Here is a 12,102-nt window from a genome sequence, read left to right on the forward strand (position 1 = left end):
TATGGTGATTACTACATCAACCATTATCCAGTTGTTGAGCTCATTTCTGACTCTACCATTGATAAAAAAAAATGATGTTATTAGAGGTCTTATTCTGACCTGGCGTGAACACTGTCCAACAACAACAGAGGCAGTGTCCCACTGCTCTCAGGTCCTCCTGTTACAGCCCTCCCGTGCTTAAACCAGGACACTCGGCTCTTTGCCAAGCTTGCCGTGTTCCAGAGTGCAGGGCTTAAAAGGTGATTAGGTAGAGATTTGGTGTCCCCTTCCTGTATCGCCAAACGCTCTGACTCAGCTGACTGGAGCGCAGACGCCGCCCTGGAGGCCGTTTCCTGGACATCTGAACTCCCTGTAACGGCCAAGGTCGACTGTAACGGTGCCTGGTGGAAACCCTGAGTCAGAGTGGGCACGGCCACAAACCGCAGAGCCTGACGTGACAGAAACGGCTATCTGAGCAACACACGCTGCTTTTGGCTGGTGTGTTGCACGTGCAGCTGTTTCTGCCAGGCGGGGAGGAGCAGCTCGACTCATAACCCCCTTCAATTAGCAGCTTTGCAAGGGGGCTACTTATCATGCACCACCCGTAGTCTATAAAGCTCCCCGGTGTTCCCCTGCACAGCTGATTGTAGTCAGGAGGAGCTTTCCAGTCTGCAAAAAAACAGCTGGCAGAGGAAACACAGCCGGCACAAAAACCCTCTAAATACACAGACGAAACATAACCATAGCACAAAGAGGATTTGCATTGCAAAACAATGCTATTGCCTGTCTGCCCCTTGTACCGACGCAGACGCAGAACTGTAAAAAGACGTCAGAAGTTTCCACTCAAATTCATACAAAGATACACCTTATCTATCTTACTGTCCTTACAAAACCAGCAGCACATTCTGTACATCCGCTCAACACGTCTGAGATAAAAAAAACAGAAACACACTTAACTTTCAACCCCCCGTCAGGCCTCTGGCATGACCGAGACCACATTCCTAACCATCAGTCATGTGTCCAGTCTCAACAGAGAGGAGCTCTAATCTACCACGGAGGGCTTTGTGGAAAAATCAAGTCCATATTAATCCGATTAGCTCCAAGGTGCAGAGCTCCAGGGAGGAATGATGTGTCATAATGCACCGATGACATCTCTCTTAAGGGTCGGGTCATGTGAGAAAGAGCAGCGTGGTGGAGGAGGAAATAGCATCTCTACAGACACTGAGGTCAAAGTCAGAATACAGCTGACAAAGATGACATTTTACTACTGAATCACTAAACAAACAGGCCCTACATTTACAGTCAAATGCACAATGTTTATTCCCCGTGGAGTGTATATACAGTAAACGACTTTACGATTTAAATCATACAGCCACAGATAATTGAGATGTTGGAGATGGCCTCCGTACCTTTTTTGTACTTGTGGATGGGAAGTTTCTTGAGCTGATCTTTGCGCAGGCGGCTCCTCCGAGCCCGGTGTCGATCCTGGACAAACTTGGTGATCTAGAAACAGAGGTGAAAAGGAAACACGTCAGGATCTATTTAAAATCAGTTCGCAAACCCCCCCCCCCCCCCACACACACACGCATCTTTCCTGTCCAAAAAACACTGTAACTGTGATTTCTTTCACATTAGGAATGGTGTGATGTTTTGAGCCAGATGCCAGTCTGGTACCTGACAAAGAGCCAATCTCCACTCAAAACGTTGTACCTTTCCAAATGTAATAAAGTAGACATTTTAAAAAGGAGTAGTTGCAGCAAATAACGTTCTGTATATCGATAAGAATTGTTCGTTCCATTGCAACATCAGCGCCCAGCAGCAAAGCTACCCTTCTGCCATTTTGGACTGAAAGCGACTACCGAACGCCAGTAAAAGGTCCGCCTTGTAAGTGCCGTACAAAAGTAAAACAAAATTCTATTTTATTGTTAATGTCTCTACTGAAATGGCCTGTGTTGAACAATAGAATATTATAAATTTAATAAGCATTTTCAGTCCAAAAATGGCGGCTGTTGTCCGAAAAACACCGGGGTTTCGTCTCTTTGTTTCTATACTTTTGGGTACAGTGTTGTGAGGCAGCAGTCCTTTAGAATACCAGACATTTTCAAACATCAAATTTACAGAACTACATTCAAGTAAAATTGAATTACTATCTTCCTATAACCCTTTTTAAACGGATCTCCCATGGGCGGCCGCGGGAGATTGTTGTTTGCATGATCCTGTTTAAAAAACTATAATAGCGAGAGCATTCATTCTTTTTGCAGCGGAAAGCTAAGGCTTTCGTCTTTTGCGTCATCTTGTACGCTCGTGAAACGTCATTACGTTACGTGTGAAACGTAACAAATCTATCAAAACGCCTTTGCACTCGATCTGCTCATAAAAATGAGAATATCTCAAAAATAAAAAAATGTGCACAGTTCAAATAACTTAAGGAGAATATAGTATTTGTTCATGTTTCTACTTTCAAAAATCCTCTGGATCAGTGTTTTATGTGTTTATTTATTATAGTTTTATGAAAAAACATGCCCGATTTTTGTTTCTTTTCTTATTCATGACACGATTTCAGTTTCAGCTTTTGTCAATTATTATTATGCCTTATTTATTTATTTATTTAAAAAGGTTCCCCATTAGCTGATACCAATGGCACCAGCTAGTCTTCCTGGGGTCCGAAATCATGTACATTAATTTATCACATACATACTATATACAACATCACATTTGTGTTACACCAATAACACTCAAATTTTCAAACATATATAAATTTCAAATTTCAAATTCATACACAAATCTTCCACAATTTTTGTTTAGCCTCAAGGCCCATCATCAGGGAAAAAGGAACAAAGAAAACAAAGAAACATATATAACCTTTTAGCTTAGGTTGTACAGATTTTAGGGATATGAAGCACTTGAAGATACTCCAAGAAACGACATCACAATGAGCAAAAATACCAATGTAGGCACTGGCGGACCATTTCTAATTGCAGTTATCAAAGGGTTAAATATGCTCCATAGTTCATCAGGAGAAGGTACTTTACTTACCATGAAAACAACGATGAGGATGAGGCAGATTCCCACGATGATGAGGAAGGGGATCAGGTAGTATTCCAGCGGCAGGCTGAAGTCTGGCATGACGACCACGTGTCCCCTAGAAGAACAAGCAGAGCCATTGTTAGGTGTTGGCAGGTAATCATAACACGCTGAACCAACCCTCCACAGAGGCTGTACTACGGTAGCTTTTCATTACGGCTCATCGGTTTGGCTGCGAAGTTGTTGAGATTCATTCTTGTGTTGTTCAAAAACTGCAGTGTGACAGTCATATATAGGGTCCTATATCAACAGAATCAGGTCTACTTCCTCTCACAGAACTCCCTCTACAGCACCACAGCAGACATATACAGCCAACGTCCACACGGATAAAACTCTGCCAACTGCCATCGCTATGTTTGGTGTTCATTCTTCTGCAAAAGACTTGGGAATAACCCTCATGTGTTGGTTGATGGTATCTGACACACACACACACACTGTATATATAAATATATCAGTTGATTTAAAACTTTAACGCTGTGACTCTCTGACAGGCTGAGACATTTCATTACCACCTCAGCAGCAGCGACAACCCATCACAAGACGAGTCCTCCGCCTCGATATATTACAGTGAACACTGCCGGCATTTTACTCTACAACAATATGAGATTAAACTTGTATAAAAGAGCAGAATGGAAAAAAACAGACATCTCAATATATCCATATCCCACTGAAAGCCTGAGGAGTAAAAACCTGCTTCTATTTATATTGATGGGCAGAAAAATGAGATTTTGTTGGGTTTAGACTTACCCCTTGTCGTACGTGTAGTCTTCTTTCAGAGCGGTGGCCGTCTCCTCGCTCACAAACACAGAGGGAATATCTATCTGCTTCATGATATCCACTGAAAAGGGAAACAAAAAACCTTTTAATATATCATGTGGCTGTATATCAATGCCTTAAAAGCTGAAGACCAGTTAGAAAGACCTGTTTGTAACACACTAAGAAACAGTTATTTACGTATGTGTTTATATATGTCTCACAATTTGAATAAAAGCCTCAGCTCAAGGTCCACTTACTTCCTTTCTCTGGAGGTTTACCCACATCTAACAGTCTTCATCAACTGATGGAGTTTGCTTAAAGTTGTTCAACTAATGGAAATCCACCCGCTGATGAAGACCAAGATGCGGTTGATCTATAGCTGCAACAATTAGCTAAGTAATCATTTGGTTGATCGATAGAGAATTAATTGGATTTTGATAATCGGGTTTAACACTCCAGAAAGTTGGTAACTGGACAGTCTGTGAGTTGAGTTGAGTTTTTGTCAAACTACTTCCAAAGTTGAGAATGAACTTTCACTCTTAAGTCTACCAATATGTCTGTCTGTAAGGCCCATGTGCTTCCAACCTAACTAATGACAGCCTGTTCAAACTTTTAGGCTCAGACTCTGTTCGACCATCCGCCTTCGGTTAAAGCATACTGACACCTTTAGTGAGCTGAGGCAGTGACGGGAGAAATCCCTCAACAGCTGACACCGCCCAGTGTATAAAACATCAGCCTGTGACATCTACTCCTCTTAAAGACATACCAACCAGGACAAGAAGCCTTCTGGATAATTTATGACTATGCTGCTGCACCCCCTCGAGTGAGAATATGGGTGATACAAAGAAAACCCCAGACACCATCATATCACAAAAGTGGGCTTGAGGGAGGACATGGATTTATAGGCAGGAACGCTGCTGCAGGGTATCAAATCCTTCCTCGAGTACATCTAGAAACTTGAAATGGATTTCTTACTATAAGACTGCCTCGCGTTCCCTCAGGGTCAGGGATTAAAGAGGACCTGTTATGCTTATTTTTGGGGTTTCTATGAGCACATGTTTACATGCTTTAATATTCAAAAAAACAATATTCTTCTCATACAGGCTGTGCTGCAGCGCCTCTTTTCACCCTCTGTCTGAAACATGTTTGAGCTCCTGCCCCGCCCTCCTGAAAAGTCCAGTCTACTCTGATTGGTCAGCTGGCCCACTCTTGTTGTGATTGGTCAACCAAACCAAACTCCTCGGACTCTGCTCCAGCTCCGCTCTAACTAGCTTTGTTTGAGGAGCGTGCCAAACCAGCCGCTATAGGCATGTATTATGCGTTGCTTGGTGACATCACCACGTTACGGAAGAAAAGGCGGGACTTCAAGCGAGGCGTTTCAGGTAGTTCAGGAGCAGTGTTTCTGTGGGGGAGAGTAACTCCCTTTGGTGTGGACTTTGGGCTTTGTTACTTTGCGGACATTTTACATGCACAACAAAAACTACATCACACACCAAAGGAAAGGAGAAAGGCACAAAAGCATTATAGGTCCTCTTTAAAAGAAACACAAAAGCACATCCTCTGTCAACAGAGACACGTAACCAGGCAGCAGTGTAAGATGCTAAATGCTAATATGCTACAGAGAAAGAAGGAGGTGGTGGTGGTGGTAACTTACGATCATTGGATCCCATGCTGATTAAGTCATCAGAGACCACATTATGAACAATGGCTGCCTTGTACCCGGCTTTCTGAGCATTCAGGACCTGTGAGGAGACAAAACATTTACGCTCTGATTATCAAACACCTGAGGCCTGTATTACGAAGCAGGATTTGGCGTTAGCGAGGTAACTTCAGGGTTAACTCTGGGTTTTCCGTCCTACGAAGGTGGATCACTTCTTACCGGTGGTAGATCGCCATGGTAACTTATGCTGAATAGCTAACCTGCTCCGATATATGTTCCAGATAAGAGATCAACTCGTATAAAAGTACCTCCTACTGACCAATCAGAGCTCGGTGCGGTGATTGTAGGATAATATTACACAAATACGAAGAAGTTTAAGTCATAATCCAGGCTATAAACATCACAGTTTAAACTGACAGATGCAGGAAGGACAGCTGGCTGTATGCTGTGGGTGCTTACTGCTTTGAATTATATTTTCATACTTATTTTTTAACTTCCTCTTGAGTCCGTTTCACACCGCCTGAGAGGGGGACGCAGCTGAAAGAAGGTTCAAAAAGTCATACACGCCGCATTGATATTACCGGGCATGATTAGGTGTAATCCAGTTATCCGTAATACACTTAAAACCTATTTATATCTAGACGTGTATATCTTACTTTTGAGTGTTCCGTTAAATTAATAACTCTGTTAATTTACGCATTCACACATCGGGAGTTTTTTCTTTTGCCAGCTGTTCTTCCTGCATTTGGCCGCTTCAACTGTGTTACTTTTAGTCTGGATTATGTGTTTCATTTCTTCGTATTTGTCTAACATAGTTTGCTCTTCCTTTGTTAAATGTGCCGCTCTGCCTGTCTGTAGACTTGTCCATGTCTGTGATTGGTCAGATGCTGCAAACACCGCCCCCTGAAGCCAGATAACGAGCAGATACCCTGGGTATGTTGAACTCGCTTCGTATTAAAGGCCTCTGGTGATTATTAGTAGGCTGACCTCAGCTGCTGCTAAAAGACTAAAAACAGCCCTAAGTGAAGGTGGTGTGTGGTAACGGCGGTTCTGTGTCAGATAATGTGATCAAATGTGATTTCCACTATCTGACACAGCAGCATCAAACCACATTAAAACACGACATAGAAACCAGTTGTGGTTAGGAGGGAGAGCTCTCTCTGATTGAGGCTTTTAGCGATGGTTCAAATACACAAGTCATCCTCCAATCTGAAAGGTACAACCCAGTCACCAACATTAGCCTTACAATATGTACCACTTCCAGTGTAAAGGATGTTCTCTACTGCAGATGAACTAGTTTATGATCTGGATTCCCCAAAGGACAATAAATACTTCAGTTTTGTGCAGCGGAGACCACGGATAAAAGAACACCGCGGCTTCACGGTAGCTTTCAAAAAACATGTTTACGGCCCGTTTCCCAGGAAGTGTTTGCAAGAGACAAGATGTTTGCATTTCACGCCCGAACAGCTCTCTCCCTCCACGATAAACACTGACTGCTGATCGAGGCAGGCTGAGCTGTAACTGAAGATCCAAAACAGGAAGCGTTCGATGTTAGGGTGGGAAACGGGGCAGGGTGGGCTAAAGGGTAGAAGAGCTGTTCTATTATAGGAAAGTATGACAAATGCTGAAACTCTGCACACTGGTTTTGCTCATTTAAAAAAACATCTAACATGTCGACCATCCTGACTTTATCTCCGTCACTTTTTCTTGTTTAGATTTGCTGCAGTTTCTTAATTTATGTAAGAGAGGTCACAGCAGGTTTTGATCCCCACAAAGGCCATGTGCCCTGGAACAAAAGACTATAACAGGCCGACAAGCTCTGACTACCTGCTAAGAATAATTTAAGGCACAATCTGTAATCCAAATGCAAACCAACGAGCGACCTCATCACCAAAACTAAAAAAAACAAGACTAGAAGCTACTGACAGCTATTGACAAATCTTCTAATACAAGGATAAAAAACACTAGAAAAAAAATAAATCACAAATGTTTGCCATTCAAATCAGTTGACAAGCAAACAAAATCATTATTTCATTAATCATCAAAATTTTAAATGTTACAATTTAGTTTATATTAAGGGGAGGAATTAATATAGGAATTATTTTTTGTATTATAAGTTTTCTGAAAATGTATGTTTAAATATGCAAATGATGCATTATCTTATTAAATACGTGCTATAATTTGCATACATTTCCAGAACAGAAATCTGAACATTGGATGAAGCCAGGCTCAACATTCTTGTTTCATTTTGTTGGCATATTAGAGTCAGAGGTTTTTACAGAGGGAATTTTGAATATCTCTTTGTATCACTCCATAAATCAGAAAACACTGTCAACAGCCATTATAAAAATCCATTTTCAACATGTTTTTAGGAATAAAATATTATTTAAATCAGGCTATGAATGACATATTAAAACAAACCCCCTCTGTGAAACCCTCAAATTACTGATAGAGATGACACTGTAGAGTTTGGTGTATGCTACTGAAGTGGAGATTTTTGGCTCACAGTCTGAGAAAAACCTAATTTTGAGAAAACAGCCTTTAAAGACACTACAGGTGAATAGGGTAAAATATTTTAACTAATAGATATCACCATGAAACTTCCCCAGTTGATTTCTTACATTCAAGTCAATTATTTTTTTGTATTACAAGTTTTCTGAAATTTTATGTTTAAATATGCAAACGAGGCATTATCTAATGGGAAGGAGATATCTACAGACACGAATAGACAAAGTAGTAAAATAAACACCTAAATGTGTATTTTGGATGTTTTCTTTCCACTAGTCTGAAAGAAGACATGTTATGGAAGCAAAATAGCCCAAAATTGCAAAATTGACCAGTCCATGAAAAACGATGCTTTTGCCTGTAATGTCTCTCCTTAAAAAAGAAAATCCTGTTTTCATCTATAACAACTAATACTTTTTAGTATGGAGCCTTCTTATGACAAATACTGGTACAGATACAGATAGCACTCGCTCTTCCATTTTAGCAACAAGTGTAGTCGTGTGTATATCTATGCGTGCTTGTGTGTTAAATGTGTTTAGCTGTTGCATAAACATGCCACCGTGTCTACAGTCTCATTAATCATAGACGTGTTCCCCGTACCTCTTCAGAAAAAAAGTTAAGCCTCTCACTGCAGCATAAAAACAGATGCTACAGCTGTCAGTGTAACCTGTTACTGTGTGTGTGTGTGTGTGTGCGTGTGTGTGTGTGTATGTATGTGTGCAGCTGTTATCCTTTAAAAGGCAATTTATTTCTCATTTTATATCTGTCAACACCTATATAGGCAAATTCACAACATCCAGTAGACGGGGGAGGTGTCAAAGTCTGCGTCCAGGTTTAGTTATTCCAGACAAACATTTACAGAGCTGTTATTTTCTCTCAGCTGGAAACCCAGAAAACATAGATTGAATGTTACATCACACAAAAGCTTGCAAATCAATTTAGCAAGAAAGTCACGTTGTAAATGTGATTGTGATTACATAAACGTAACGAGACGCAAGCTGCACCAGAAGTTAACAAACTGAACAAATTCTGGGGGTCTAAATGTGTATTATTCAGTGTATGCGTGGTTGTTTTAATGACTAGAATACTTTGATTTGAGGTATTTATAGGTCAAATAAGAAACACAAATCCACTATCAGAAGAATTGGAAAACAAGTGTCCAAAAACTTTTCACTTTAAATCCTTTAAATCCACAGCAGTTATCCTGTTATAATTATAATTATAATTATTATATGTTACACTTTCAGAAAAAACGTTATAAAGACAGTAAAAATGATTTAAACAGGGCTGTTTCCAGCAGCAGAGGGCCATATGTGCTGCCTCATGGATGCAGGGGAAACTGATGTAATGAGGATCTTCCATCTGCGTCTGTGTTGTTGCGGCTCTGACACACAGTATAGAGCCTACAGTATCCTGTATAACCATTGTTGTGGCCGATTGCTCCCAACAGATGTGGCGGAGGAAATAGGATGTGACAATATAATCCTGGAATGAATCATTATGTGTTTTTCTTACACACATAGACACATACTGAATGTTTCCTCTGAAATTGATGGGAAAACAATTTGCTTCAGATCACGGAAATGTCACTCAAACTCATTAAACATAATGGGAACGAAGGCAGCGATCCTGCAGCAGCAGCGTCAATACTTCTATCAGCGCTGGAGAAAATCATCTTCTAACAGTGTAATGTCTCCCAATCAAGACTAAATATAAACTCTATTGTACAGAGTTAATGGATTTAGCTTGTTAAAAACAAATAAGATTTATAGAGCTGCAACGATTAATCGATTAGGTGTCAACTATTAAATCAATAGCCAACTATTTTGATAATTGATTAATCGGTTGGTTTGTTCATTTTTTAAGAAAAAAAGTAAAATTTCTCTGATTCCAGCTTCTTGAATGTGAATATTTTCTGGTTTCTTTACTCCTCTATGACAGTTAACTGAATATCTTTGAGTTGTGGACAAAACAAGACATTTGAGGACGTCATCTTGGGCTTTGGGAAACACTGATCGACATTTCCGACCGTTTTCTGACATGTCATAGACCAAACAACTAATCGATTAATTGAGAAAATAATCAACAGATTAATCAACAATGAAAATAATCATTAGATGCAGCCCTACAAATTTCACACAACATGGCAAAATGAAACCAAGTTAAGCTATGTTCCTCACATTTCTGGTATATTTTAGAGCTAGAGAACATTAACCTGATAATCAGACTGAACTGCCATACTCGATTCTGATTGGTCAATCACAGCGGTCTGTTATTTCTTTATAGAAGACCGTTGCTATGTATAACAGACCGTTGCTATGGGCGCAGTTCTGATGTCGGACTCTGGACCGTTTTTGTGCCAATTTATTGATTTCTTAAGCAAGTACCGTGTAATAAGCGACATAATGTACAGTTAGTGGGTCACTGTTGTGAAATAAACCCGCATCGGCCTGTCGGGGGTTTATTTCACAACAATGACCGGCTCGCTGTATAATTAATTCTTAATTATTAGTCTCACACTGTTTTCACGTTAGCCTCTAAAGTGTCTGTTATTTTAGTGGACTACCGTCATTTTTGCGGCCATTTTTCTTTCTCATCACAGAACGATGACATCCCCATCACGAAATCTCTGACTGCCTGACATTGCTTTTAAATGCTGAAAAAGATGCGGACAGTGTATCAGACGTCTGTAATCAGACTAAGACAACGTGGAATGCTGTCAGAAATCGACAGTGAACAGCAGATTTGGGTTCCTCAGAATCAAAGAGCAATGGCTTCGTTTTAGAGCCGCAAGTTCTGCAAAATGTAGAAAGTTATTGCTGAAATAGAAGCAGGTAAGGCAGCCTGAGGTCTTTTACACACAAAAAACTAATCTGATAGCGCTGAACATTACAGATGAATAATATTTAACTTCCTTTAAACTACTGCTACCTGAAGCCACAGAGGAAATGCTGATGTTAATTATTACTCCCCTCCTGTGGTAAATTAGTACGTGACCCAAAACCAGACAGTGGAGACTGTACCAAGCAAAGACAATCTGATGAGCGTGGTTCACACTCTGACAGATATGAAGTCATCTGCTCTGTTAAATAATAGAAAGGGGGTCGCTCACGCTGACCTGAGCAACCAATGGTTGTGTGAGCACAGTGCGTGTTATCGCTGCAGCTCGGCCAGGCCGCTCTATACCAGCATTGTACTCTGTTGTGTTGCAAGGAAATCCATTTAGACCTGTGAGGGGTGAACAGTGTGTGTGTGTGTGTGTGTGTGTGTGTATGTGAACAGAACAGCCCTGTCTTTTGTCTGTTCCTTGTCATTGTAATTTTATGCACAGGCATACGTGAAGCAGCGTGTATGGCAGCCGCAGCATTGTGGTCCCATGTGTTCTCTTGTGAGGGTGTATTGTGTGGAGGTATCAATGGCTACTGTGTGCGTCTTGAGGCAGGCTGTCTGGATAAGTTACACACACACACACAAAATACTGGGTCTGGATGTGTGTATTTTTTAAGGAAGGAGATTGAGCTAGTTGGAGGGGGACTTCTGTCTGTGATTGTAATGCCGTGTTCACACTACGAGCGACAAAAGCAACAAAAAACAACAGCGTGGCCAGCTACATTGTCGCCAAGTCGCCGTTGAAGTGTTGCTCAAGCGCTCGTTGACGTAGTTGTGTCGTTAAATAGCGCTGTGAACTGGCTAACGCCGCATTTCCACCAGACCTGGTCATGGAGGGCGTCTCAACGCTTTCCATTCATGTCCTATGGAAAGCAGAAGAAGCAGTCGGCCACAGCATGGTCGGAGTGTTGCGGCAAATTGGAGAGGGTCTGTATTTGCGAAAAATATCTCAACTTTATGCAAATGAGCCCGTCCAGCACGACGCATCCGGCTCACGAAACTTGGAACAACCTGTCAAACTAAGTGATGTGGTTCTAAAAAATGAAGCGTAGTGGCATAGCCTATTTCTTGACTAATACGTTTTCAGAAATACATTTTAGTGGATTGGTTATACAGAATAACAGAGCATTTATCAGCAGGCCTCCATGTTGCTTCCTGTTTGAAACGGCGCACAGACAACCAGGGACAAATCAGGTGCATTCCACAATAGGGTACGTCACCGCTTGAGC

General features: G+C 41.1%; 1 protein-coding gene across 3 annotated transcripts in view; it reads right to left on the reverse strand.

The window, feature by feature from the left end:
- Nucleotides 1-12,102, reverse strand: part of rnf13 (ring finger protein 13) — a 53,328-nt gene that overhangs the window by 9,288 nt on the left and 31,938 nt on the right. For all 3 annotated transcript variants that reach the window (XM_074636196.1, XM_074636197.1, XM_074636198.1), the window contains 4 exons: nucleotides 5,474-5,561; nucleotides 3,811-3,901; nucleotides 3,016-3,121; nucleotides 1,389-1,482 (listed from right to left, as the gene is read on the reverse strand). In XM_074636196.1, coding sequence (XP_074492297.1) covers nucleotides 1,389-1,482; nucleotides 3,016-3,121; nucleotides 3,811-3,901; nucleotides 5,474-5,561 — 379 coding nt within the window. The remainder of the gene's footprint in view (nucleotides 1-1,388; nucleotides 1,483-3,015; nucleotides 3,122-3,810; nucleotides 3,902-5,473; nucleotides 5,562-12,102) is intronic.

Source organism: Sebastes fasciatus, chromosome 5 (assembly GCF_043250625.1).
Source record: "Sebastes fasciatus isolate fSebFas1 chromosome 5, fSebFas1.pri, whole genome shotgun sequence".
NCBI lineage: Eukaryota > Metazoa > Chordata > Actinopteri > Perciformes > Sebastidae > Sebastes > Sebastes fasciatus.